Here is a 26,002-nt window from a genome sequence, read left to right on the forward strand (position 1 = left end):
TTAAAAATTATTTATTTTATATCTTTAAAATTAAAAACATCTGAATTGCATTCTACAACCTCCCAAAGGCACAGTCATACTTGTAATTGACCAAATTCATAAAACAGTGCCACACAATACACTATTTTTAAGAAACTAAACACTATAAAAATGACAAAACATTTGTCTGTGTTTTTCAATAAATAAAAAAAACTTTGTCTGGAAAGGAATGTCCATCTCATGGGAAAATTCTCAGGGCCCAGTTTTTCAAAAGTTGTATGGATTTCCCCTGTCCGGTAAGATTAACGGCATATACATAGAATTACTAGATGAGATGAATCATTGACTTGAATTTGGACAAATAATAATGTTATGCTTTTAATCGCCTATATGATAGCTGAAATCCAGGTAGATGACTTCTGTAACACTGAGAGATATGTCATCAGCTGTGGAAGCAGTAGACAACCCAAAGGGTTAAACATGCTGGTTTAAAGGCCCACTGTGCCTGCTAAAGACAAAGTGCTTTGCCGTCATTGAAAATGTCCCATGTGACATTTTATGACAATGTTAAAGCAATATGTTTTCAACAATCAAAACAATAGTGCTGGACAATGTTTTATGAAAATGGCTTTAACAATAACAACAAAAAAACATGTCAGGAAGGTAGGAAATGAGTGAGAGAGGCAGAGGAACATAAGGTGACGGTGCTGACTGGCTGACCTGTCCAGGTTCACATCAAGCCTGATCCCAGATCTGTTTGCTATAAACCTACACAACAGTGGCACCTGTTGTAAAGGGTTTTTTAAGAATACATTAGCAGGGCTTGGCCTGGGTATGTAGAGAGCTCACTTTAGGATAACTTCAATCTAACATGCACTCAAACTCAAAAACAATCAATAAATACACATACACACACATTAACCATTCAAGGAAAGGTTCACTTTGTGGCCAAAAGTAAAGGAAATGGCAGGACTACTATATTACTATAACCCATCTTAACACAGTCCAGCACACCCCTCCTTTGAACATGTAAAAAAAAAAGTGTAAATCAGAAATGTTTGGCATAGAAATTAAGAAAAACAAATAAGGCTGGATCAATTAAATGTGTTGACCACAAGAGGCCACAAACAGCTCAACAATAACCAATGAAGCACTTGAACACATAAATATACCGTATATTAGTTTATATAAGCCCCTCTTATAGAACTGCACATTCATCAGCAGTCAAGGGACATTCTGTGCAGGTGAGAAAAATGAATCGGGCTAACATGGATATGCCTGTGAACAACGGTTTTATCATTTGTGTGTAAAAGAAACCCCAATACCCTAACACTCTTTTTTTCAGGAAAGGAACATTTTAATTTAAATAATTCTCCAAATTGATTCTTAGTGCCTTTGAAAATATCCACCAAATAAACTGCCAACATGTCTTCTGAGGCAAAGACTTAAAGTAGAATTGCACTTTTTGATAATTGATGTTAGATAGTTCTTCAACCTGAAGTCCATGGGGGGGAAAGATACTGTAAACCAAGATTCAGTTCTTTCAACAGCCATTAAGAATCACCACTAGCAACAACACAAACACAATGGAATAATGATTGTGCAGCAAGTTATTTGGGGAGGGACAATCAGTTGTCACTCATTTTGTCTTCCAAACAAATTATTTGTTTACATGACTTTCCAGATGGATCATCATGTGACTTGATGTTCCCCTTTAAACAACCATTACAAATGTCAGCTAAGTTTAGCCACTGCTAAAAATCTGTGAAAGTGTGAGTCTGTTCATTGTTCAAACCAACTTAAAACTGAACCAGAGAGTTGAGTATCTCTTGGCCCATAAACCACTTTCAGGGTGAGGAACCATCAAATATCAAGTGTAAAAAAGTAAAATTCTCTTTTAACAATCGTAAAATCAGACCCACTTTACAAGACACACACAATCACAAAAAACAACACGTTCATTTGCACCCTAGAAATACAGCACAGCAGTAAGACCCCAGTGCACACACACGGCAACACACTACAGGGCATAAACATACGCACAAACACAAACTCTCACGCTCGCAATCACACACACACACACACACACACACACACACACACACAACATCTTCCCTTACTGCGATCAGCTACAGGCTCCAGCTCCTCCTGATTGACTCTTGGGCTTTGATTAACACAGGGGTGACAGCTTAACAGACAACCTAAAACTGCAGAATCATCCTCTTCAGTCCCTTGGTTTCGTTCTGTACAGAAGGGTTGAGATAGGACGAATTGTAACCATCAAAACGTCAGGACCACCTTGGTACAGCAGTCCGTTTTAGGAGGGCAGCCCAAGTTTGCATGTGCAATGGGTTGCTCTATGGTCAGTGCCAACACTGAAAACCATGGCAAGTCTTTGTTTAATACACAGATTCATCAAAGTGACAAAAGTCTCTCTTCACTCTGTCTGTTGAAGTTCACTGTGTAACATTGCTTCAGCAATGCCAGACCGGTCACTGTATGTCCATCTGTGTATGTGGTCTGTCTGTGCTTACAGCAGATTTGTGCCATACAGACCTTAGTGGGATTGTGTGTGTGTGCGTACACTGGTAGAAATGTGTTGGAGTCTGCAGCAATGTTCTCAGTGTCTGTATGCGTACAGTATCTGCACACAGCTGTGTGTACAAACTGTAAATATGAGTATGTATCAGAGGTCTTAAAGGACATAAACATCTGAACATCAGAGAGCCGATCGCGTTTCTGACTGGGTCATATAAAGTTTGAGATTACATAGTGGATTACGCTCTGTAGCCACAGATCTGAAATTATATTAAAGGAGAATGTCCGAATGTTGTATAATAAATGTCTTCATCAAATCACATTTGCCACACATGGCATCTGGTACTATCCGAATTTTTCTCTCCTCCGCCTGTCTGGTTTGACCATTCGTTATATTGAACTTGCAAAGGCCTATGCAGCGTTGTTTCAACTGGCTGTTTTATGCACCACTAGGCTGGAGATAGCTTTTTGCTCTTGGTAGCCTATTTTATGATGTTTCCATTGGAGGTATTGGATCAGAAGATGTGATCTTTTTTTACTTGGTGGTTTATAGAAAATATTTAAAAAATGCATTTGAATTATTGTCTTTCATTTGTGCCCAGGCCAGGTATGTTACTTTGCGTGCTCAAGAAACTGACCTACATATAAAAATAAATACATATGCACAAATTAGCAATAGACGAGAGAGTGGATTCAGTACAGAGAAGTGTGGTGCGTTTTCACCAGATACACACATTCCACTTCCTTTCATCTCTCAACATTTTCAGTGAGAGATATTATAAAATTCTAAGCTATACATATATCATTAATTATATAGGCCAGTCTACAACATACAGTGCATGTGAAACATGAACATTCACTGCCAGACAAGTCAAAACAATTTGGCGGGCTTGCACGACAATAAAGCATGTATTTCACAATAAATTTGGGTACAATCTTAGAAATGTTTCTGACGAGATGTAGTCATCCTCGGATCCCAGTCAGAAATTGATGACATTTTTTAATGACCGGACCTGTCGGTCTGATTAACATTTCACGTATACGACTTGGCTTGGATATCAATCTCAAGATCCAAGAAGACCTCTGGTCGGTATTGTGTATGTTTAAGCAGATATGTGTGTACTGTATCTATAAATTACTTTGTATGTGTGTTCATATAAATCTAACTCTGCAAGTGTGTGTAGTCAGTCTTGGCCAGTGGTGAATAGAACTCTCTGGTCAGTCTTGGCCAGTGGTGAACAGAACTCTCTGGTCAGTCTTGGCCAGTGGTGAACAGAACTCTCTGGTCAGTCTTGGCCAGTGGTGAATAGAACTCTCTGGTCAGTCTTGGCCAGTGGTGAACAGAACTCTCTGGTCAGTCTTGGCCAGTGGTGAACAGAACTCTCTGGTCAGTCTTGGCCAGTGGTGAACAGAACTCTCTGGTCAGTCTTGGCCAGTGGTGAACAGAACTCTCTGGTCAGTCTTGGCCAGTGGTGAATAGAACTCTCTGGTCAGTCTTGGCCAGTGGTGAACAGAACTCTCTGGTCAGTCTTGGCCAGTGGTGAATAGAACTCTCTGATCAGTCTTGGCCAGTGGTGAACAGAACTCTCTGGTCAGTCTTGGCCAGTGGTGAATAGAACTCTCTGGTCAGTCTTGGCCAGTGGTGAATAGAACTCTCTGGTCAGTTCTGGCCAGCTTGGCAGGTGGCTCCAGAGACTCCTCCCCAAGCCCCGTCCCATCCGAGGGCAGAGACAGCTCCTGGCACTCGTCATCACTCTCCTCCTCCTCCTCCTCTTCCTCTTCTTGAAGACACAGGTGGGAGGAAGGACAATATCAGAAACCATGGTTATGGGAATAGATACATAGAAGACTTGGCCAGGTTGGCTGACCAGTCATGGTTATGTTTTTGCTCTTGAATAGTTAATATTCTATGACAATGGCTATAGAAGTTAGGTTCATCGTCATTACCATTATCATCTTTACTATAATACAGTGGATAATGAAAGTCTACACACCCTTACTGAAAATGCAGCTTGGTTTGCAGAGGAGTTCAAGGTCAGTCAAATTGTGAAAGGATCCCCTGTGCACAGCTCTCTTTAGATTAGTCTATCTATCTTATAGGCTTAATGTCCAGGCTCTGAATTTTTGCAATGCATCCCTCTGATAATTTAGCTTTGTGCTTAGGATGTTGTGTTGAAAAGTTAAATTCCGCTTTTTGTCATGGAGTAGCCCAATATCATGATGCTGTTGCTACCAAGATTGACAGTAGGAGTTGTGTACTTTGGTTGATAAGCCGTGCTAGCTTTGTGCCAAAATAGTTTTTGTCTTTAAGGCCAAAAAGTTCTACCATGCTCTAATCAGACTATAACACATTTTCTCACATGTATCTTTCTGCACAATTTTCCATCTTGCCACCCTAAGAACTGGGCACATCCTGCAAGGAGTGGCCAGTTCCTGCCATTGGCCTCCTTCCTCCTATCCCTGTCAACATTGCTTTCTCTTTATGTGAGGCTTTACATGACAAAAAGTTATTTTCAACAAGGGTGTGTAGAATTTTCAAATCTACTGTATATAAAAAATAAATGACCCCATCTGAAATATACCCCAGACCTCTACCCAATACATCCCAAATGCACGTGGGAGAAGAGCTGGGGACTCATTTGGAATTCGGCAAGTTATCAGTACATACCATTTCTGACAATGATTTGCTTTGCATTAAACAACACGAGGGTCTGTAGTTACCTTTGTCTGGATCCAGGGGGTTCAAGCTCCTGCCAAGACTGGCAAACTAGGGGACACAAGATATTAGTTTGTATCTAATCTAGTAACTATTGGTTTCTATTATCAACAGCGCATTGAACTTCGCAAGTGTATTATATGTTTTGTGTGTGTATGAGATCTACATCTATGTATACATCTGGGGAGCCGAAATCCCCGCAAAGATATTCTAACCAAAAGAACTTGGTCCCTACCAGGTTTTTAGCAAGTCTCCACTAAGGAGAATGTAATTTCTGGCTTAGAAAAACATACATTCACATATTGGGATGAAGCTATGAAGTTTAGGTAGGTTAAATTAAGGGGAAACGTTAGGGTTAAGTTTAGGGTTACGGAATAGGGATTTCTGAATTTATAGGTCCCCACCAGGATAGAAAAAATAAAAGTGTTTGTACCTCCCCCATGACGGCGATAGGCGTCTCTCCTTTAGCCTGGGCCACTCGGTGCTCTATGAGATAGTACATGTACTCATCATACAGCAATCTGATGAGGTGGAAGGACCCAAAGCTGGCAGCACTGCGCAAAGTCAGGTCTCTAATGACCATGGAACTGGAGGCAGAGGAGGGGACAGAGGGTGGGAAAGGACACAGGAATTTGGCATGGATGAAAAAAATTCAACAGGATTTCCTGATTAACCAAGGAAATTGTCTATGAGCAGCGAGGTTGTAAATCTCAGGATCTTCCCCCCCGACCACCTGCTTGTTCCCATTTGTATCTTAGTTGGGGCCTTATGGGGACATTTTGGGAAATGTTGAAATATACTGAGCAGTCATGAGACTAGAGCCCATTCTCACCTATAGAAGGACCACTTGAGCAGGAAGAGCTTGGCGGCCTTGGGGAAAGCAGCACTGGCCTGGTACGGCTTTAGGACCTGGGAGACGACGCCGTCCAGCCAGGCAGCCCACTGCTCCAGGGAGTTCTGTTGCTGCAGGGTCAGCTTGAAGTCCTGCTCCAACTGCTGCACCACCCGGTCCTCACAGCGACACACCCACGATGCCTGCTCCTGTACCAAAACAGATGGGGATGGGTAGACGGAGGGAGGGAGGGGGGGGCAGCCATCAGCATTCTTTCATTACTGTCACTTTACGGCCTCCCAGTTTTTAGGTGCCCTTATTTTCAGTCTTTCTGCGCTCGTCAAAATGGGTATGATTTCCTTTTACCTGTTGTGTTAAGTTGCATTAATAATGGCATTTAGTCAATCTGGACACTACTAAAATGAATACCATAATCATCACCATCAGAGCTGGTCTACAAAATATGAATGTATACATTACCACTCAAGAGTGCAGCTGGTGAGTAGACCAACACATATAAAGGGGCACACCCTTGACCTTATTTTTTCTCATGGGATACTGCTGAGTGAAATTGAGATATGCGAACATAGTTTCTCTGATCATAACCCTATCACATTCAATATGCCGCTAGCACTTAACCCTATAAATCTACATAAAACTGTCTTGAAGACACGTAGAATCACTGACGCTACTTCTACTACTTTTGCTGAAGCTTTTGAGGAGCTCTCAAACTACCCTGAATTTGCTTCACCAGATCTGAACCCGGACGAACTATTATATAATTTTAATTCCATTTGTAGTATAATTTTAGATGATATAGCACCGTTAAAAACAAAAAATCAAAAAACATCCTCTGAACCATGGGTAAATAATACCACCCGAACCCTGAGACAGATATGCAGAAGGGCCGAGAGGAAATGGAAAAGAGACAAATTACAGATCTCTTACGAGATGCTTAAAGATTCTCTTTCTAAGTATCAAAATGAGTTGAGAATGGCCAAATCAAAATACTTCTCTACTCTCATAGATAAGAACTACAACAATCCTAGAGTTCTTTTTAAGATTATTAATAATGTCACAAATCCAGTTGTGTCCATCTACCCGAGTGAGTCAGTGGCTATGTGTGAGCGGTTTTGCAAATTTTTCATAGCCAAGATAGCTGAAATTAGAAATAACATGCATGTGATCACTGGCGCCCCGGCAGGCCAGTTGAATTTCACCGGCAGGCTAAATAAGTTTATACCAATTACTATGACTTCTTTAAATGACATTGTAAAGCAGCTAAAACCTACAGGATCACCATTAGACACTATCCCGGCACGATTATTAAAAAAAGTGTTTAATGTAGTGGGTACAACACTTCTACATTTGGTAAATAAATGCCTTGAGTTGGGAGTCATCCCTGAGTGCTTAAAACATGCGTCAGTGCAACCCATACTAAAGAGGCCAAATTTAGACCCATTTGACCTATCAAATTTCCGACCTATTTCACATCTACCATTTGTAACAAAATTTTTAGATAAAGTAGTTCTAAGTCAGCTCCAAACTTTTTTAAACGAAAACAACATTTTTGACATATTTCAATCCGGTTTTAAACAATTTCACTCTACTGAAACGGCGCTTGTAAAAGTGCTAAATGACATTTTTATAGCCACTAACTCTGGAAACTCAGTAGCACTGATACTCCTGGATTTAAGTGCTGCCTTTGATACGGTAGACCACAACGTTTTATTATCTCGTTTAGAACACATAGTGGGCATTAAAGGCACAGTTTTAAATTGGTTTCAGTCTTATCTTACCAATAGGAGTTTTTCAGTAAACATTAGTAACCACCGATCTTCCTCAGCAAAATTAATGTGTGGAATTCCGCAAGGTTCCACACTGGCTCCGATGTTATTTTCTCTATACATGCTTCCTCTGAGTACTATTTTTAAAAAATATGACTTGAATTATCATTGTTACGCAGACGACACACAAATATATTTTCCTCTTAATAATAATCAAACACAGATCGCTGCTTGCCTTGAGGAGGTGAAATCATGGATGTCGCAAAATTTTCTTAGTCTGAATGAGAAAAAGACTGAGGTTATGGTGTTTACATCTTCCAGTCTACATAACACAACAAATATAAATCTTGGTACACTGACACCATATGTGAAGCCATATGTAAGAAACCTGGGAGTGGTACTAGATAGTGCCCTAAAGCTTGATAGACAGATCAATCAAGTTGTGAAATCATGCTTCTACCAGCTACGAACCCTGGTAAAAATTAAATCTATACTATCTTAATTCTAACTTTGAAAAAATTATACATGCTTTTATCACCACAAGGCTAGACTATTGTAATTCACTTTATCTGGAGATCAATGAATCATCCATGAACCGTCTTCAAATAGTCCAGAATGCCGCTGCAAGAGCTCTGACGGGAACGCGGAAAAGAGATCACATAACTCCGGTCCTCAAGGCACTTCACTGGCTACCAGTCTGCCATAGAATTACTTTTAAAGTTTTATTACTAGTTTTCAAATCACTACATGGGATGGCCCCATCCTACCTCAAGGACTTACTGACTGTTCATCAACCACCAAGAGCTCTTAGGTCTGCAAACCAAGGCCTTCTGGTGGTCCCTAGAACAAAACTTAAGACCAGAGGAGACCGAGCTTTCTCCATTGCTGCTCCTAAACTGTGGAATAGCCTCCCTGTTGAAATCAGAGCTGCACTAACCCTTGGCATTTTTAAAGTGAGGCTAAAGAAATTTTTATTTGAGCTGGCATATGCAAATAATAGTTGAGGAAATTGTCCTGGTGCTGTGTATGTATTGTTTAAATTCATCATGTGTTATTTTCTTTATTGTTATCTGCAGTTGTCTCTGTACAGCACATTGGTCTACGGAAGTAGTGTTTATTTGTGCTTTATAAATTAAAAAAAAAATAATAAAAAAAAAAAGAGCTGGGACACAGTCACCCACTCGAGTGAATGGGTAAGTGTGTCCAAACCTTTGACTGGTACTGTATACTGGAACAACCTGAACATTGGCAAAGTCGACGCGGTTGAGGTCGCTGAGCATCTGGTTGATCTGTGCTGTGTTCTGCAGCACGGCTCTAGCGGCCTGGGCCAGGTGGTTCAGAGAGGTGTACCTACGCAGGGTCTGGGCAAAAGCACTGGCCGATGTTACCTGGGGAAGGAGAGTTGGGGGGGGAGACCGTGTCAAGACCTCACCTAGGACACACCATAGAAACACATACATGTAATCAAAGCACGCACCTCTAAACCCAACCCTAACACAAATGTTTATTAGGATTTGCTACAAAAGCGTTTTGAAAAGTCGAGATTTGCGGAAAGTTTTCACAGTGCTTAATATGTTTTCACATAATCTCAGGACATTTTGGTGACTTTTTTCTTAAAAGGTAGGAAAAGAAGCAAACAGTGCAGGGACAGACCTTGATGCGGACCATCTCCTCAGGGATGTTCATCATGGCATTGGTCAGCCAGCTCTCCAGGCTCTTGGCAAAGTTACGAATGGCTTGAGTTAAGGCACCTGTGGACAGGAGAGAGGTTGGACTAAGGCTGAACTGGGTATACTCTACCATGTGGTGTGGAGTACGTTCGTAAAAGCAAACCCACTTTAAGTGTCGAGCATCTAAGTCACTGGGTCTTCATGTTGAAACGCTAGCAGGCCTGTCATGTAATGTGCTTAAATTACATGAATTACATTATGTCACCAAATGTAATATTGTTACGTATAAGCTGTCATGTTATGTATGGTATTATAAACCAGGTAGGTCAAATCCTGAACGCATATTAAACTGTTTACCATTACTATGACAAAACATTTATTTTGACCATTCTAATAGTGTTGTTAACATGTTTCTAATATCTAATAATAAGTGCGGTCCTCATTCTAACCCACTGGGGATGGGCCAACTTCCACAAACCCCCAAGGTGCCTTAGGTCTTCATTCTAACTCACTGGGGATGGGCCAACTTCCACAAACCCCCAAGGTGCCTTAGGTCTTCATTCTAACCCACTGGGGATGGGCCAACTTCCACAAACCCCCAAGGTGCCTTAGGTCTTCATTCTAACTCACTGGGGATGGGCCAACTTCCACAAACCCCCAAGGTGCCTTAGGTCTTCATTCTAACTCACTGGGGATGGGCCAACTTCCACAAACCCCCAAGGTGCCTTAGGTCTTCATTCTAACTCACTGGGGATGGGCCAACTTCCACAAACCCCCAAGGTGCCTTAGGTCTTCATTCTAACTCACTGGGGATGGGCCAACTTCCACAAACCCCCAAGGTGCCTTAGGTCTTCATTCTAACTCACTGGGGATGGGCCAACTTCCACAAACCCCCAAGGTGCCTTAGGTCTTCATTCTAACTCACTGGGGATGGGCCAACTTCCACAAACCCCCAAGGTGCCTTAGGTCTTCATTCTAACTCACTGGGGATGGGCCAACTTCCACAAACCCCCAAGGTGCCTTAGGTCTTCATTCTAACTCACTGGGGATGGGCCGCAGGACATCTGGGATGAGGATCTCCACCAGGCCCTGGTACAGGTTGTTGTCACAGTGGCGACTCCAGCGCAGCACAGGGTCGTACTTACAGAGGATCACCAGACACTCCTTGGGCAGGCGTTTCTCACACTCATCATGCCTGTTACAACAACACAATATACAGGTGTCATTTTGGGACTGCTAAAAGGACAGGCACTCTCATAGATCAGTTGGTTTAGTAGCTACGCATTTAAGTCCCGGGATATGACTTACACAGCCAGGGTACCAGTGTCTCCACTCCGGTTCTCTGCAAACCTCCAGAAGGTCTTCCACAAGGTCTCCACAAGGGTGAACTGCAGATTGATCGTCACGTCCAGTATGGCCTGTAAACAGCGAGGGAACGCCAGCGGCATCAGAATCAACTAGCCTTTTTGCAGAATATGAACAGGACAGCTGTACACAGAAACAACAGGGAGACGTGTGGAACACATGTGCTGGATTAAATCAAGACAGAATGAAGAGTGAAACGCCAGCGAGAGCCGTCTACAGACACACACATACAAAGACAGACTGAGATATACATAGAAACAACCTGTTTGACAGACAGACAGGCACCTCACAGTGTTCCCGATAGAGCAGCTGGAAGCTCTTGATGTGCTCCAGCTCTATGCCCTCTGGGAGGACCTTGCCCTGCAGGTCAATGTCAGGGAATTCTGGAAGGGTCCGGGAAGCATCTGCACGGAGATAAAGATTGGCTAGTCAGGTATTACGCGACATTACGTGGTCATTTATGATCTACTATTTTCTTCAAAGCTGTCTGGGCCATTCTTAAAAATAATGATAAAAAGAAAAAAAGACTTTTTTAAATCCCATTCCACCAAATATTTCACAATATAATGTTTAACCATGCCGCAAGGGCGCCAAGCACAGAGATTTCAACAACGATTGTCGTCTTGGTAAATAATACCAACTGAAACTAAATAAAAATAGGTTTTGCTCTGAAGCGTGGACAGGAAACCATCGCCAACCTCTCACCCAGGAACTGCTGGTACTGCTGGACTTGTGCGCTGATATCAGACAGCCCCGCCCCCTGCTGCTGTTGTTGCTGTTGCCCTGAGCCTGCTGCCATGCCATTGGACATTCCCTCCATCTTCTGCACCGGCTTCAACCTGGGGAGGCAGAGAACCTCATTCAAAACCAGGCATTTCCTTTACACACTCTTTCCTTTACACACTCTTTCCTTTACACGCCACCAGGTGACCAAGGAGGCTGGAGTGCAGGAGAGGGATGACGGTGAGGGAGCCACACCCCACCTCTGTTTCTGAGAGAAGGGCTGCTGTCTCATGGCCAGGTGCTGCTGGTCTTCCATCAGTCTGATCAGAGAGGAGCTGGCCTTGATCCTCAGGCCATAGTAGTGGTACTTGGAGTTCCCTCTGGAAAACACACACACACACACACATTACTCAGCTTCCGATTCAGTCTAAACATATTGAGAATAAGTGTGTGTCCTGACGTGTATGTGTGTTCCTATTTGTATGTGCCTGTGTGACTTTCTATAGGATATAGGACCTGTCTTACCGGGTGCCAAGACGGCGCGTGCGTAGCCCCATGAACACGGACCTGATCAGCTTCCCAAAGGAGGCAGCGTTGACAGGCTCCAGTTTCTGCTCCTGGCAGTGCAACAGGTAGTGGCAGTAGAGGGTGGAGCGAGGCAGACTGACGCCTTCTGCTGTCTCGTAGTTGTCTAGCAGCCACTGCACCTGGCAGAGAGGCGGACAGACGGGGAGAACACACCACTTCAAATCAGATTACAAGACAATACGCCGGACTAAGAACACAGAGTCGGATTAAAAGTTGAATATCTATGACGTGACATGACAGCTCAGCGTGGTCCTCCAACATTTGAGTGCCAAGACCAGTGGATGAACGCTTCAGGAGAGAATGGTTCGGAGGTCAGCGTCTTCGCGTACCTTTTTGTCTGCTGACGGCACACCGCTGCTCTCCTCTCCCTCGGTTATGCTCACGGTGGCAGGTGAAGAGCGGGCGTTGTGTGCGTAGCCCCCCTGACTGTTGTTGCCCCCGTTGCCTCCCAGCATGTAGCCCCCCTGGATCACATAGCTGCCCCCGCCTCCATTAGCTCCCGCCCCTTCTACAGCCCCATTGGCTGTTCCCCCAGTTGCCACCACAGTGGCTCCGCCTGCAGTCGTGGCAGCGGGGTTGGCCACGATCTGACCTGTGCCAGCCACGAACATGGACACGGTGCCGGAGGAGCCCGTCGTCACGGAGACAGTTAGGGGTGTGCCGGTGGTTGTGACCTGTGACTCGGACGTGGGAGGGGCTTCGTAGTACGGGGCACCGGTGGTCTGGTTGTACAGGGGTGTGTCTGTGTAGGAGAAGCTGCTGCCCGAACGACTGGAGGGAGGTGGGGGAGGGAAGGGGGAGAGTTTGAGGGAGGCGGGGGAGGGAAGGGGGAGAGTTTGAGGGAGGCGGGGGAGGGAAGGGGGAGAGTTTGAGGGAGGTGGGGGAGGGAAGGGGGAGAGTTTGTGGGAGGTGGGGGAGGGAAGGGGGAGAGTTTGTGGGAGGTGGGGGGGGGGAGGGGGAGAGTTTGAGGGAGGTGGGGGAGGGAAGGGGGAGAGTTTGAGGGAGGCGGGGGAGGGAAGGGGGAGAGTTTGAGGGAGGCGGGGGAGGGAAGGGGGAGAGTTTGAGGGAGGTGGGGGAGGGAAGGGGGAGAGTTTGAGGGAGGCGGGGGAGGGAAGGGGGAGAGTTTGAGGAAGGCAAGGGAGGGAAGGGGAAAGTTTGAGGGAGGCGGGGGAGGGAAGGGGAGAGTTTGAGTTATAGTCAGCATTTCAACCACTGTCCTAAAAGCTGCACCACCACAGCAGTCCTACATCTGCATGTTGTTTCTTACCAAGTCTGTGACAGTGACCATGGAGTTTAGAGACAGCACAGAGAAATTACATCGGACAAGTCAGACACGGGTTTGACTAATTTGTACGGTGCTGTTTTAGAAATGGATGTGATCTAATAAGCTAGTCAGCAGGACAGTTAAAGCAGCACCACTACAGTCTATTCTGACCACACTGAACACCGTGCCCATGCTGTGGTTTTACCCAGGCTGACAGAGAATTGCATCACTAACAGTCTATTCTGACCACACTGAACACCGTGCCCATGCTGAGGTTTTACCCAGGCTGACAGAGAATTGCATCACTAACAGTCTATTCTGACCACACTGAACACCGTGCCCATGCTGTGGTTTTACCCAGGCTGACAGAGAATTGCATCACTAACAGTCTATTCTGACCACACTGAACACCGTGCCCATGCTGAGGTTTTACCCAGGCTGACAGAGAATTGCATCACTAACAGTCTATTCTGACCACACTGAACACCGTGCCCATGCTGAGGTTTTACCCAGGCTGACAGAGAATTGCATCACTAACAGTCTATTCTGACCACACTGAACACCGTGCCCATGCTGAGGTTTTACCCAGGCTGACAGAGCATCACTAACAGCGTATGTTGTTGTTATATCAGTGTTGGGGAAGCTTACATGGTGCTTGTGGAATAGTTGGTGTCTCCTGCTTCAACATACTGCACCTGGTTGGTGTACACATGCTGCACTGGAACCTGCTGGAGCTGCTGCTGAACCTGGGGCACTCACACACAGAGACACAGACAGAGACACACACACAGAGACACACACACAGAGACACACAGAGACACACACACAGAGACACACACAGAGACAGACAGAGACACATACACACAGACACACACAGAGACACACACACAGAGACACACAGAGACACACACAGAGACACACAGAGACACATACACACAGACACACACAGTGACACACACAGAGACACACACATAGACAGAGAGACACACACACACAGACACACACACAGAGACACACACACAGAGACACACACACAGAGGCACACACACAGAGGCACACACAGACATAGACACACACAGAGACACACACACAGAGACACACAGAGACACACAGAGACACACACACACACACAGAGACACACACATAGACAGACAGAGACACACACACAGACCCACAAAGACACAGACACACCATGAGGAATACTGAACAATCATTTGTTTGGTATTCCTTCAATGGAAAATGCCAGTGACTTGGAAAATGCTCCTGTTCCTATTATGTTGATTTATTCCACTTAACAACCCTACACACAATTACTCACTGATGGCCTCCCCACCTTCCACTTAACCCCCACTGAAGATCAGATTTAAAAATGTTATCAACAGCAGAGTGATGCATTGTTATCAGTGGGATTCTAAATTCAATCAAGTGGACCTGAACGTGCATATATGAACGTGCTTGTATAATGACTGACTTTTATCATAGAACCTGTTTAAAAAATAAAAATGAACACTTTCTTTTTTTCTCTGTAATGTCTACATAGTCCAGTTGTATGCAGACCAATGGGTGTATCCGTTTCGGTATTTCATTATGTGCATTTATTACAGAGTTTGGTGTGGAATTTGAACTAGTAACCTACTCTGAACGCGGAGGCTGCATCCGTCAAGAGAGGCAGTCCCTGGGCTGTGGTGACCGCTGCAGTGTACCCGTCCATCTCCGTCCCCTCCCAGTCCAGAGACACAACCGACAAAGGCAGGGCCAAGAGCAGGGAGAGGTGGGGCTGGAGATGGGAGGGGTACTCCTGAAGGCCGTGTCCATCTGGCTGCATGGCTGTGTGACTGTCTGATTGTTCCCATACAAACAACTGTCTCTCTGTCCTGCTCTGCTCTGCTGTCCACTCCTCTTCTACCCATCTGTATCTCCCTGCGTCTGTCTCATCCCTCACTCTGTGTTTGCTACCGGGACTCTTGAAGCAACCAGGGGTGAAAACGCCGGGAGTTTTATTTGTGTTCTGGATTGAAGGAATTCGTAATGCAATGCATTACAGCACGTGTTTGTTGAATTGCAGTTGATATGTTTAGCTGTTTGTCTGTGTTTTTGTCTTACCTCCTGTGTGAGGTGGACAGGCTGCAGGTTGGTGACACTCAGCTGGGAGGTGCCCTGTTCAGTCTTGGCTGTGATCTGGGACGTGGCCTGCACCACTGACCTCTGCGGACACAAAACCACAACACAACATAAACGTACACAGGGTAGGAATAACTGAGCCCACAACATATCTGCTAGCAACACTCATAGCCCTCTGTAACATGGTCAACATGGGTGTGGTGAGGACTGAATGATATCATTGCTCACACTCGCCCATATTACTTTCTGGTTGGAAGAGCAGTGTGGAAAAAAGCACAAGTTTTGGCCCAGATCCCCATGTGAATATCTGGCTATGATCTGCAAGTCAAGGGAGTCTGCTGGGAGATGTTTAATTTATTTATGTAAAAGCATATGTTCATCTTCATTTTTACACACTTTCTGCCTGGTGTTATTAACTGTAAAAAATCGTTTTTCCTTAAATTAAGGAAAATATATCATTTTTTGGTGGGTCAGGCACTTGCAAAATATTCTGCGACCCAAATTCTGTACCATTAGTTGAGAATCTGATAATGCTAGTTAAGACTGATGATTTATACTGTAATGGGGTTTCCAGGTCCTGCTGGCTAATGCACTCATTTTAATGTAGGACAAATAAATATGTGACTTGTTACATAACTATTGTATATCTTATTGTCTAAATATTTGTTTTTATCAGTATCTACTTTTAAACATTTAAGCATTTCACTGTGTTTGTATCCATTTACACCTTCTGTAAACTGTGTAGTGTGTAAATTGTGTAGAATAGAAATGAACTTGATACCAAATACTTTGGAGAGCTCTATTTGGGCCTGAACCTTTCGGAGTCTGATATGTTTTCAATGATTCAGAAACAAAATTCTATAAAACAAAAGAACAATAACAGCTTTTACAAAAAAAACTGTAAATAAACTGTTGACGGGATAGAAGTAGAGAAAATTCCTTTCTAAAACATTTCTTTATTACATTACTTACAGCCATCCTACAACATATCAATTACCTTTTAGGAAAAAACAGAAATTCCTGTGACTTTTTACTGTATTAATTTAGAATTTTGATTTACTTTAATGATATGTAGTGTTTTTCCAAACTACTACCAACTGAAGGAGGAGGTTCTACCTGCTGTGCTGCCTGGACCTGCTGGACCACCTGTGTGGGAACCCCAGTCTGCTGTAGGACAGCTGGGGGAGGGCTGGAGTCAGACACAGAGTCACTGGACTGGAGGGAGCCCTCTGTGGGGAGAGGAGAGATGAAAGGAGGGAGGACGTGGAGGGGAGAAGGGTTGTTCGTACACAACACCGTTTCCAAAAAATGTGGGACCCTGTGTAAAAGGCGAATGAAAACTGAATGCAAATCATTTATCCCTTTATTTCATTGAAAATAGTACAAAGACAACATATCTTAGGTTGAAACTGAGAACTGCTTTTTGGAAAAATACATGCCCATTTTGAATTTGATGCCAGCAACACGTTTAAAAAGTTGGGACAACGTGTTTACCAATGTGTGGCATCACGTCTTCTTTTAACAATACTCTGTAAGCATTTAGGAACTAAGGGGACAAATTGCTGTAGTTTTGAAAGTGATGTGTTTTTTCCCATTCTTGTTTGATTAAGGATTTCAGCTACTCAACAGTTCAGACTTTCCTTGGTCGTATTTTTAGTTACATAATGCGCCAAATGTTTTCAATGGGTGACAAGTCTGGACTGCAGGCAGGCCAGTTTAGCAACCAGACTCTTTTACTATGGAGCCATGCTGTTGTAATACATGCAGAATGTTGTTTGGCATTGTCTTGCTGAAATAAGCAAGGCCTTCCCAGAAAAATAGGTTGTCTGGATGGAAGAATATGTTGCTCCAAAACCTGTATACATTGTTCACACATGCAATTTGCACTTATGCACCCCCATACCATCAAGGATGCTGGCTTTTGAACCGTGCGCTGATTACAAGCCGGATGGTCACTCTCCTCTTCAGGCCGGAGGTCAGTGTTCATGAGTCTCAAAAATTATTTCACATTTTGATTTGTCAGAACACAGGACAGTTTTCCACTTTGCCTCAGTCCATCCTAAATGAGCTTTGGCCCAGAGAAGGCGGTGGCGGTTCTGGATCTTGTTTATATATGGTTTCTTCTTTGCAGAGTTTTAACTTGCATTTGTTGATGCGGCGACATACTGTGTTCACAGACAATGTTTTTTGGAAGAGTTCCTTGCGTACAGAGATTTATCCGGATTCTCTGAATCTTTTAATGATATTACGTACCAAAGATGATTAAATCCTTTGCAATTTTATGTTGAGAAATTGTATTCTTGAATTGTTGCAATATTGGCCTGGACACTTTCACAGAGTGGTGAACCCCTCCACATCCTCAATTCTGACAGACCCATCCTCTCTGGAATGATCTTTTAATACCCAATCATGTTACTGATCTGTTGCCAGTTGCCCTAATTAGTTGCGTAATATTCCACCAGGTTTAGTTTTTTCCAACCATTTCCAACCATTTGTTGCCCCTATCCCAGCTTTTTTTTTAACGTGTTGCTGGCATCACATTCAAAGGACATATATTTTTCAACAAACAGTAACATTTCTCAGTTTCAACATTTTATATATTGTCTTTGTACTATTTTCTAATGAATTTAGGGTCTAAATGATTTGCATAGCATTGCATTCTGTTTTTCTTAAAATTTTACACAGCGTTTTTGGAAACAGGGTTGTAGATAGTTCACAGGGGGCTCAGTAATTCCAATGATTGAAGGTTATTTTTGGAGTGGCAGATTTTTCTCTGTAATTAGAACTGTGTAAAGTTCTTATCAGTAATAAGAAGTGTGTTAAATTAGTACGTCAAAATCTTAAACTTTGAATCCGCAGTTAAACTGCTTGCCAAAAATCAAGAACAGAGCAAGAATAGAAAGCTGTGAGAGGTATTACTTCCTCTATGAGACTAATCTAGTAATAAGAGCCCCCAAGTAGCCAGTTGCAGCGATCATGAGAGCTGGGAATCAAACGCTGACACTGCAGATTTATTTTTTTCTTAGTGCTGAGCATCAGTGATTTGCACTCTCAATAGACAAAATTATTTGTCATGCTCAACATATATGAACGTGCTTGTATAATGACTGACTTCATGTTTTTTCTGATAAACCATTGAGTCTCTTCAAGGGATTATGTTCTTATGGTCTAGAAAGAAGGGTCAGTTCTGCATTCTTATGTCAACAACAATGAGGTAATGGTACTGGAACTTTAGCCAAATACACCGATCAGCCATAACATTATGACCACTGTCAGGTGATGTGAATAGCACTGATAATTTAATTATCATGGCACCTGTCAGTGGGTGGGATATATTAGGCAGCAAGTGAACATTCTGTCCTCAAAGTTGATGTGATAGAAGCAGGAAAAATGGCCAATCATAAGGATCTGAGCGACTTTAACAAGGGTCAAATTGTGATGGCTAGACGATTGGGTCAGAGCATTTTCAAAACTGCAGCCCTTGTGGGGTGTTTCCTGTCTGCAGTGGTCAATACCTATCAAAGGTTGTCCAAGGAAGGAAAAGCACTAAACCGGCGACAGGGTCATGGGCGGCCAAGGCTCAATGATGCATGTGGAGAGTGAAGGCTGGCCTGTGTAGTCCGATCCAACAGACGAGCTACTGTAGCTCAAATTGCTGAAAAGGTTAGTGCTGGTACTTATAGAAAGATGTCAGAAAACACAGTGCATCGCAGTTTGTTGCGTAGGGGGCTGCGTAGCCACAGACCAGTCAGGGTACCCATGCTGACCCCTGTCCACTGCCGAAAGTGCCTACAATGGGCAAGTGAGCATCAGAACTGGACCATGGAGCAATGGAAGAAGGTGGCCTGTTCTGATGAATCATGTTTCCTTTTACATCACGTGGATGGCCAGGTGCGTGTGCAACGCTTACCTGGAGAACAAATGGCACCAGGATGCACTATGGGAAGGAGGCAAGCCAGCAGAGGCAGTGTGATGCTTTGGGCAATGTTCTGCTGGGAAACCACCTGCCATTCATGTGGATGTTACTTTGACACGTACCACCTACCTAAGCATTGTTGCAGACCAATTGCACCCTTTCATGGCAAAGGTATTCACTGATGGCATTGGCCTCTTTCAGCAGGATAATGCGCCCTGCCACAAAGCAAAAATGGTTCAGGAATTGTTTGAGGAAAACAACGAGTTCAAGGTGTTGACTTGACCTCCAAATTCCTCAGATCTCAATCCAATCGAGCATCTGTGGGATGAGCTGGACAAACAGGTCCGATCCATGGAGGCCCCACCTCTCAACGTACAGGACTTAAAGGATCTGCTGCTAACATCTTGGTGCCAGATACCACAGCACACCTTCAGAGGTCTAGTGGAGTCTAGTGGGCTAAGCCCCAAACATATTGTGCTCCTAGCAATGCCTCTGCTACACAATATTAGGCAGGCATAATGTTATGGCAGATGGGTGTGTGATCTGTCTATTGAAACTCTATACATGAGCTGTTTTAATATGCAACATGTTTTTCCTGTTAATGCAAGGCAGATTATAATGCAAAACCATGTATAAATAGAGATACATAAGGAAATATGCTTGGACATCTGTAATGTCTGCCCATGTCTTAGTCAATAAAGTATTTCATATCCTGGAAGCCGACCAGACTTTTACTCATTATTGACCTTCCTTTAAACTTTCACCAATTAACAGGTGTATCTGTTGGAGTGGGTAAGAAAATACAAAGAAATCGAGCTATACTGGATTAATCAAGTCTACAGTCAGTAGTGTGTAACATGGAGCAGAACTCATACCTGTGACGGTGACTACGATATACTGTGGGGTGTTCTGGGCGTTGCTGACTTGTGACGGAGAACCTCGGATCTCAGCTGTCACATACTGGGTCTGGGGTGGTGGAGCTTGTGTGGGCACTGCCTGGACAACTGATACAGACACTAAGGTTTATTTATTATTAAACAAGCGGGTAGTGGACATTTCTTTACCACATACTTAGTGGAATTGTGAAAAATGTTCCATTATCCCTGACCACTAACAGCTTAATCGATTCCAGACAACATGGCAACAATTATGTAAGAATACCTAAATACATATCAATAAAATATAAAATATACATTACAGTCAATAAATAATGATACTGTCATAAACAATACCTGCAACTGTCTTCTGTGCCACTGTGGGAGTGGCTTGTACAGGGGGTGTGGTTTGCCCTGCTGCAGCAATAGGAGGTGCCACCACTGTGGTCTGAAGCTCACCCAGGAACTGCTGCAGAGGAGCTACCACGGTGTGTGTGGCAGCAGGACCTGAGGTGGAGGACTGTCCGGACACGGCCACGATCCCACCTGCTGATCCTTGGGGCTGGGTGGTCGGCTGCAACTCCCCCACATAGCCTGTCGTGGCCATCACTCGAGCTGGGACTGAGACACTGATGGCATGAACATTTTATTTTAATACTTTTTGCTGAGAGATCTCGCCTCAGTGCCAGTCTAAAACATAACTAACTCAAAATTATATATTTTTCATTGATCTGGCATTTACAATTGCATTGTAACCCTACCGAATTAATTCCACAAATTGAATTGTCACCCATAAAGAAAAGAACATCTTAGTAACTTCAGAAAATGCTTTAAGAATGATATTTAAAAACATACATTCTTATCCAGAGTAACTTACACTAGTGAGGTGCATTAGTGTTCATACATTGTTTTACTAGGGCTGTATCCACTAATTGGCCCCAAAGTGGTTATTAGAATAATAACAAAGCATTCTCCCTGCCCATGTTTCTATAAAAAGCTAAGATGGAGCTAACCAGTGTGAAATTCATAGACATAGCCATGGATGCAAGGACTGACCATCCATGATATCAAAATAATAACAACAACAAGTTTGAGGCATATTCTGAGGCAGTGTTTACAGTAACTCCTATTATATAATAGTCCCATTACACCAACTCTGACAATTATTAAATATTGGAATAGAACAAGCAGATATTTGGGACTCTGATTGGTTAGAACAGTTGTTCTAATATTAGGAGGCGTTCCTAAGTTATCTTTTTTGAGAATCTAATGGATACATTTCATACATTTATAGGTTGAAACATTTATTTAGCAACTCCAGATTGCCTATGAGCGCTTGTTTATTTTGAAATGGGGTTTGTTTAGACTAAAATGAACATCTTTGTGTGTATAATGAAACCTGCCATGCCAGCTCCCCCCTGGAGGCACAGTGGACTAATTACATGAATAGATAACAAAAATAATAGGTTTGAATGTCACAGATGAAAGCAATGTCTCAATGTGACTGCATGAAATGAATCAGAATCAACTAAATCTAAACAAAAAAGTAATAATAAAACATTCTGAATCAAATCAAATCATTTTGAAATGCACTCTAATAAAATGGTTAATTCAGACAATTACATAGCTACTCTTCTGCCCAAATAAAGTTATTCATGACAAACATTTAATTAATTAACACATCATAATGAAAGTAATATGCATCGGAACAACTTGTGAGAATTTAAAAATAGCATTTCATCACACACATTATTGCTGTTTAGCCTAGAGTTTATGAATATTTCCTTTTCCAGATTGATAAGAAGTTGACATATTGGATTCAGACTTTGTTCAGACAAAGTTAAAATGTATCCATTCTACACCACCATTTTGCATTCAATATGTAGAACAGGTTAGAATACCATAGTTAATTTGTTGTGGTGAGAAAGGAAAATAATCAAGCAGGGAGACTGAAATCCATTTTCCTTAATGTTTAACAACATGTAAACTGTGTGACAAAACTCTGGATCAGTTTTATTCTATGTACCAAAATAGAGACACTGCCATCCCAGGCACTATTTGGTAAATCTGAACTCAACTAAATTCTCTTGTTTTCTTCCTACAAGCAAAAACTCAAAACAGGAAGTACAAGTGGGGTACTTCAAGGAAGTGGTCAGAAGCAGATGCTAACGCACAAGACAGTTTCACAAACATATACTAGATTATGTTACAGAATTCATCCAGTAACACTGACAAGTTTACATAAGCAGTCACTGTCATTAATAAGTGAATTGATTAAGTTAACAAAGTGACTACACCTACTCACAAGTAGAAGTCTTACTTCTCTTACTAAACCCAACATACAGAATGAACTAAAGGGCAAGAGCTGCTGCTTTTAAGGAACAAGACAAATGTGGTAGCTCTCAAAAAAATCATTCTAAAAAGCCATAAACAGGCAACGGTACAGGACTAATATTGAATCATATTACACTAGTCGTGATACTTTTTTGAATTTTGTAGGTCTCAAACTATCACAGTCAATAAATAGAAACGTAACTGCGAGTTGCCAAACAATGTGGGCTTGACCAGACAGGGCTTTTCCAGATGAGGCTGGTAAAAACAAGTAAAACTGGTAACACTAGACCATGCACTTTACACTGGACCATGCACGTAACACTGGACCATGCACGTAACACTGGACCATGCACGTAACACTGGACCATGCATGCATCCATGCAGGTAACAATAGTGTGCTCCCCTTCAACATCAGTAAAACTAAGGAGATGATCCCAGACCATAGGAAATGGTGTGAAATATATCTAAAACTATCTAAATAAACAGGGCAATCAACAGTGTAAAGATCTAGTAAGCATGTATTTTACTATTAATCTACATCTGTTAACAAAACATGTAATAAATGAGTGATGCTGGCCAATTCTGATTGCCAATGGTGCTTACCAGCCATTTGTCACCTGTCCTCACTGTCAAGGTTCAAAGCTAATCTGTTATGGTCGACTTGGAGCTATGAAATAGCACCGTGGACCACAGAGGTCCCAATTAATGCTCTAAGGAAGTTATTTAAAAAAATTAAACATTCTACAGCCGTGGGGAACTTCTTACCGCACATTCTGTCAGGGCCTAAAGCCTGTCCCCCATGACACTGCTACTGATTCTAAAATCCCAGTCTGAACATATGCCTTCCCACATTTCCTAAACAATTCACCTCCTGTACACATCCTCTAGTTAATAAAATGTGCTGACAGCATTTGAGAAAAGTAAGATAAACAGAGTTGTGCATGCACATTTTGGACAATAATTTATGCTTAATAATTAGTTCAATCTCTTGTGGGGGGGGCTTAAAAGAAAGAAAGCCATACATTTGGTGTCCCCATACCAGTAATTTGATCATAACCATCTCTAAATATATTTCTACATGCTAGAAGCCTTTTTGCTCCATCCCATTCAAAATGTTGGTCATCTATTTACAGTATGCAATATCCCATTGCTTGCTCATAGTTAGAGGACATAACTGTTGGGATAAAAGCATCCAAGCATAGAGATCACCATCTGTCATTTTAATGTAGTGAAATGGATGCGACTTCCAATTTTATTGGCTGATCCTTCCTGAACAATTGGTTGGTCATTGGTTGATTCCTCCTGAAGCCTGGTTTGGTCTGTGGTATGTGATCACTACAGGTAATCAGGAGGCATAATGAATACGGAAATTGACAGATATGGGATCAGTGGTGCTGCCCATGCAGAACAAAGGTTATAATGACACGTATTAGCAGATTCAATATTTCTATGTTGCTTGACTTCCCACCCATTCAGTGCCACCTTGCTTTAGTTCGTGGCCTTAGCTCGAGCTTGAAAATGAAAGTATCTGGCGCATACAATGTACTTGGGCCGTTTCCTCAGAAAATGACAAAGCAGCATTTATTTTTCTAAGAATTAGGCTTATCAGCTGCTAGTAAGATTGTCTAGCCCTAGCCAGTGTTAGTTATCTATATTTAAAACAGTCTTGCTGGCAAGAGAGCACAAACCCAGTACGCGGTAATGCGCTAGCTACTTGTCTCCTGTTCAATTTAACACAGGTTTGTGTTGTATTCCACGTAGCTAGCCAGAGCAAGCTAACCTTAACATAAGCTTCACATTGGTCACCAAGCGACATCTACAACACCCGCCATTTTGTACCCCTATCGTGCATTTGACATCGCCATAACAACCGTTCGGGTATTTATTTACCGAGGCTGGCTAGCGTCATGTCAGGTAGCTAGCTATAAGGTTAGCTATAAAACACGGACACCATTCACTATGCGGTTGATTATACAAAAACGTTACGTGATATACACCAGGGTTACTGATTATTAGTTATCATGACGGTAATGTTAGCTAGCTAACTACACTGGCAACCAGTTTGCTATAAATGGCTACTGTCTGAAACAACAGCCAAAAAAACAACAGCAGCATCCAAAATTATTTTTCACTTGAAATGTTAGAAGTACACGTAATCTATCAAGAGTTTTGTTTCACCTCTGATTCCGAGTGAATTTCCCACCGGTATTTTTGTTTAAAAAATGTTTTCTAGGATTCAGGCTGTTGTTGTTGATTCTCGTTGCTGGGTTCTTGTCGCCAGGGCTACCGTGGCTATAGCGCTTCGTCCTCACCGGGGCAACTGTTGCTACCCACCTGCATTCCTCCCTCCCCCTCCTTCAAGCTGATTGGCAAACCCCTCACAACATGTCTTAAAGCGATAGGATGACAGGATTTGACGATTCAAAGCTCTTCATTCCATTTGTGAAAAACAATGTCAATTACCAACATAAAAAACATTGTTCAACATAGGCGGATGCCATGTCCAGGACAGAAATTTGATTATTCTGCTGTCAATCAAATTGTTTTGTTCACTATTTAGTAGTGACACCAGGTATTGCTTGGTCTAGGTATGTTTTTATAGGGTACAACTGAATTGTACAACTAGTTCAAAAACTGGGAGAGATTTGAGTTGTGGGTTGAGGAACGCTGTCAAAATGTGCACTGTTCTTAAAGGGGAACCCTTAATTAGTGTGGGACTGTGTAAAAGTGTTCACCTTGTGGCAGAGCAGCATTTCTCAAACCCAAGTCTGTTGAGCGGTGTTGGTCCATGGAGAAATGCCTGCTCGTCCGTGGTTCTCTCATGAAAAAGTCCCACTGAGTGCACTGACAATTTTTAATGAAAAAGTTACTGTGTTACCCAAGTAATCGCTATAGTCCACAATTTAGCGGTTAGCCACACCTCCAATCTCGTTGGGCCTTCTTGGAGGTCTAGAAACTTGCCTATTAAAAAAAGATTTCTATTGGATGTTAGTTTTCAAATAAACAGGCTTGTTGAAGGCAGGTTTAGCATGGTTTCACTATTTCTTTGAACTGGATAGAAACATTTCCTGAAAGTTTTAAGTTCCTATCTAGGTTGCAACATATCAGAAAAGAAGCAAAGAACTGTGCTCTATTCATAACATTGAGTCAATAAAGCCATTACAATTTCTGCTTTAATGCTGTTCTGAAAAAAAAAATAGTTGTTTTGGCGTGCCTTCCTACAGTCTGTTGTAGAGTGTAATTTATCAAGCATGGCCAACAGTCTGCGATTTACTGAAATTGGAAAAGGACACC

At 42.7% G+C, this 26,002-nt stretch overlaps 1 protein-coding gene across 5 annotated transcripts; it reads right to left on the bottom strand.

The window, feature by feature from the left end:
• On the bottom strand, window positions 1-25,045 carry rfx1a (regulatory factor X, 1a (influences HLA class II expression)). Of its 5 annotated transcripts, none has more exons than XM_034295192.1 (19): window positions 24,887-25,045; window positions 20,834-21,003; window positions 20,375-20,503; window positions 16,700-16,812; window positions 15,566-15,667; window positions 14,111-14,208; window positions 12,528-12,969; window positions 12,136-12,317; window positions 11,871-11,990; window positions 11,593-11,726; window positions 11,173-11,291; window positions 10,831-10,940; window positions 10,566-10,717; window positions 9,506-9,603; window positions 9,091-9,240; window positions 6,066-6,274; window positions 5,667-5,820; window positions 5,239-5,284; window positions 1-4,298 (listed from the first exon to the last, which is right to left on the bottom strand). In XM_034295192.1, exons 2-19 carry the CDS (start codon window positions 20,979-20,981, stop codon window positions 4,144-4,146), a joined length of 2,661 nt encoding a protein of 886 aa, XP_034151083.1. In that variant the 5' UTR covers window positions 20,982-21,003; window positions 24,887-25,045; the 3' UTR covers window positions 1-4,143. The 5 variants fall into 5 exon arrangements, with proteins under 5 accessions (XP_034151083.1, XP_034151082.1, XP_034151081.1 ...); XM_034295191.1 differs by having other exon boundaries at window positions 12,136-12,311; window positions 20,732-21,003; XM_034295190.1 differs by having other exon boundaries at window positions 1-4,295; window positions 20,732-21,003.
• Between the last annotated feature and the right edge of the window lie 957 nt (window positions 25,046-26,002).

Source organism: Esox lucius, chromosome 11, assembly GCF_011004845.1.
Source record: "Esox lucius isolate fEsoLuc1 chromosome 11, fEsoLuc1.pri, whole genome shotgun sequence".
Classification (NCBI taxonomy): domain Eukaryota; kingdom Metazoa; phylum Chordata; class Actinopteri; order Esociformes; family Esocidae; genus Esox; species Esox lucius.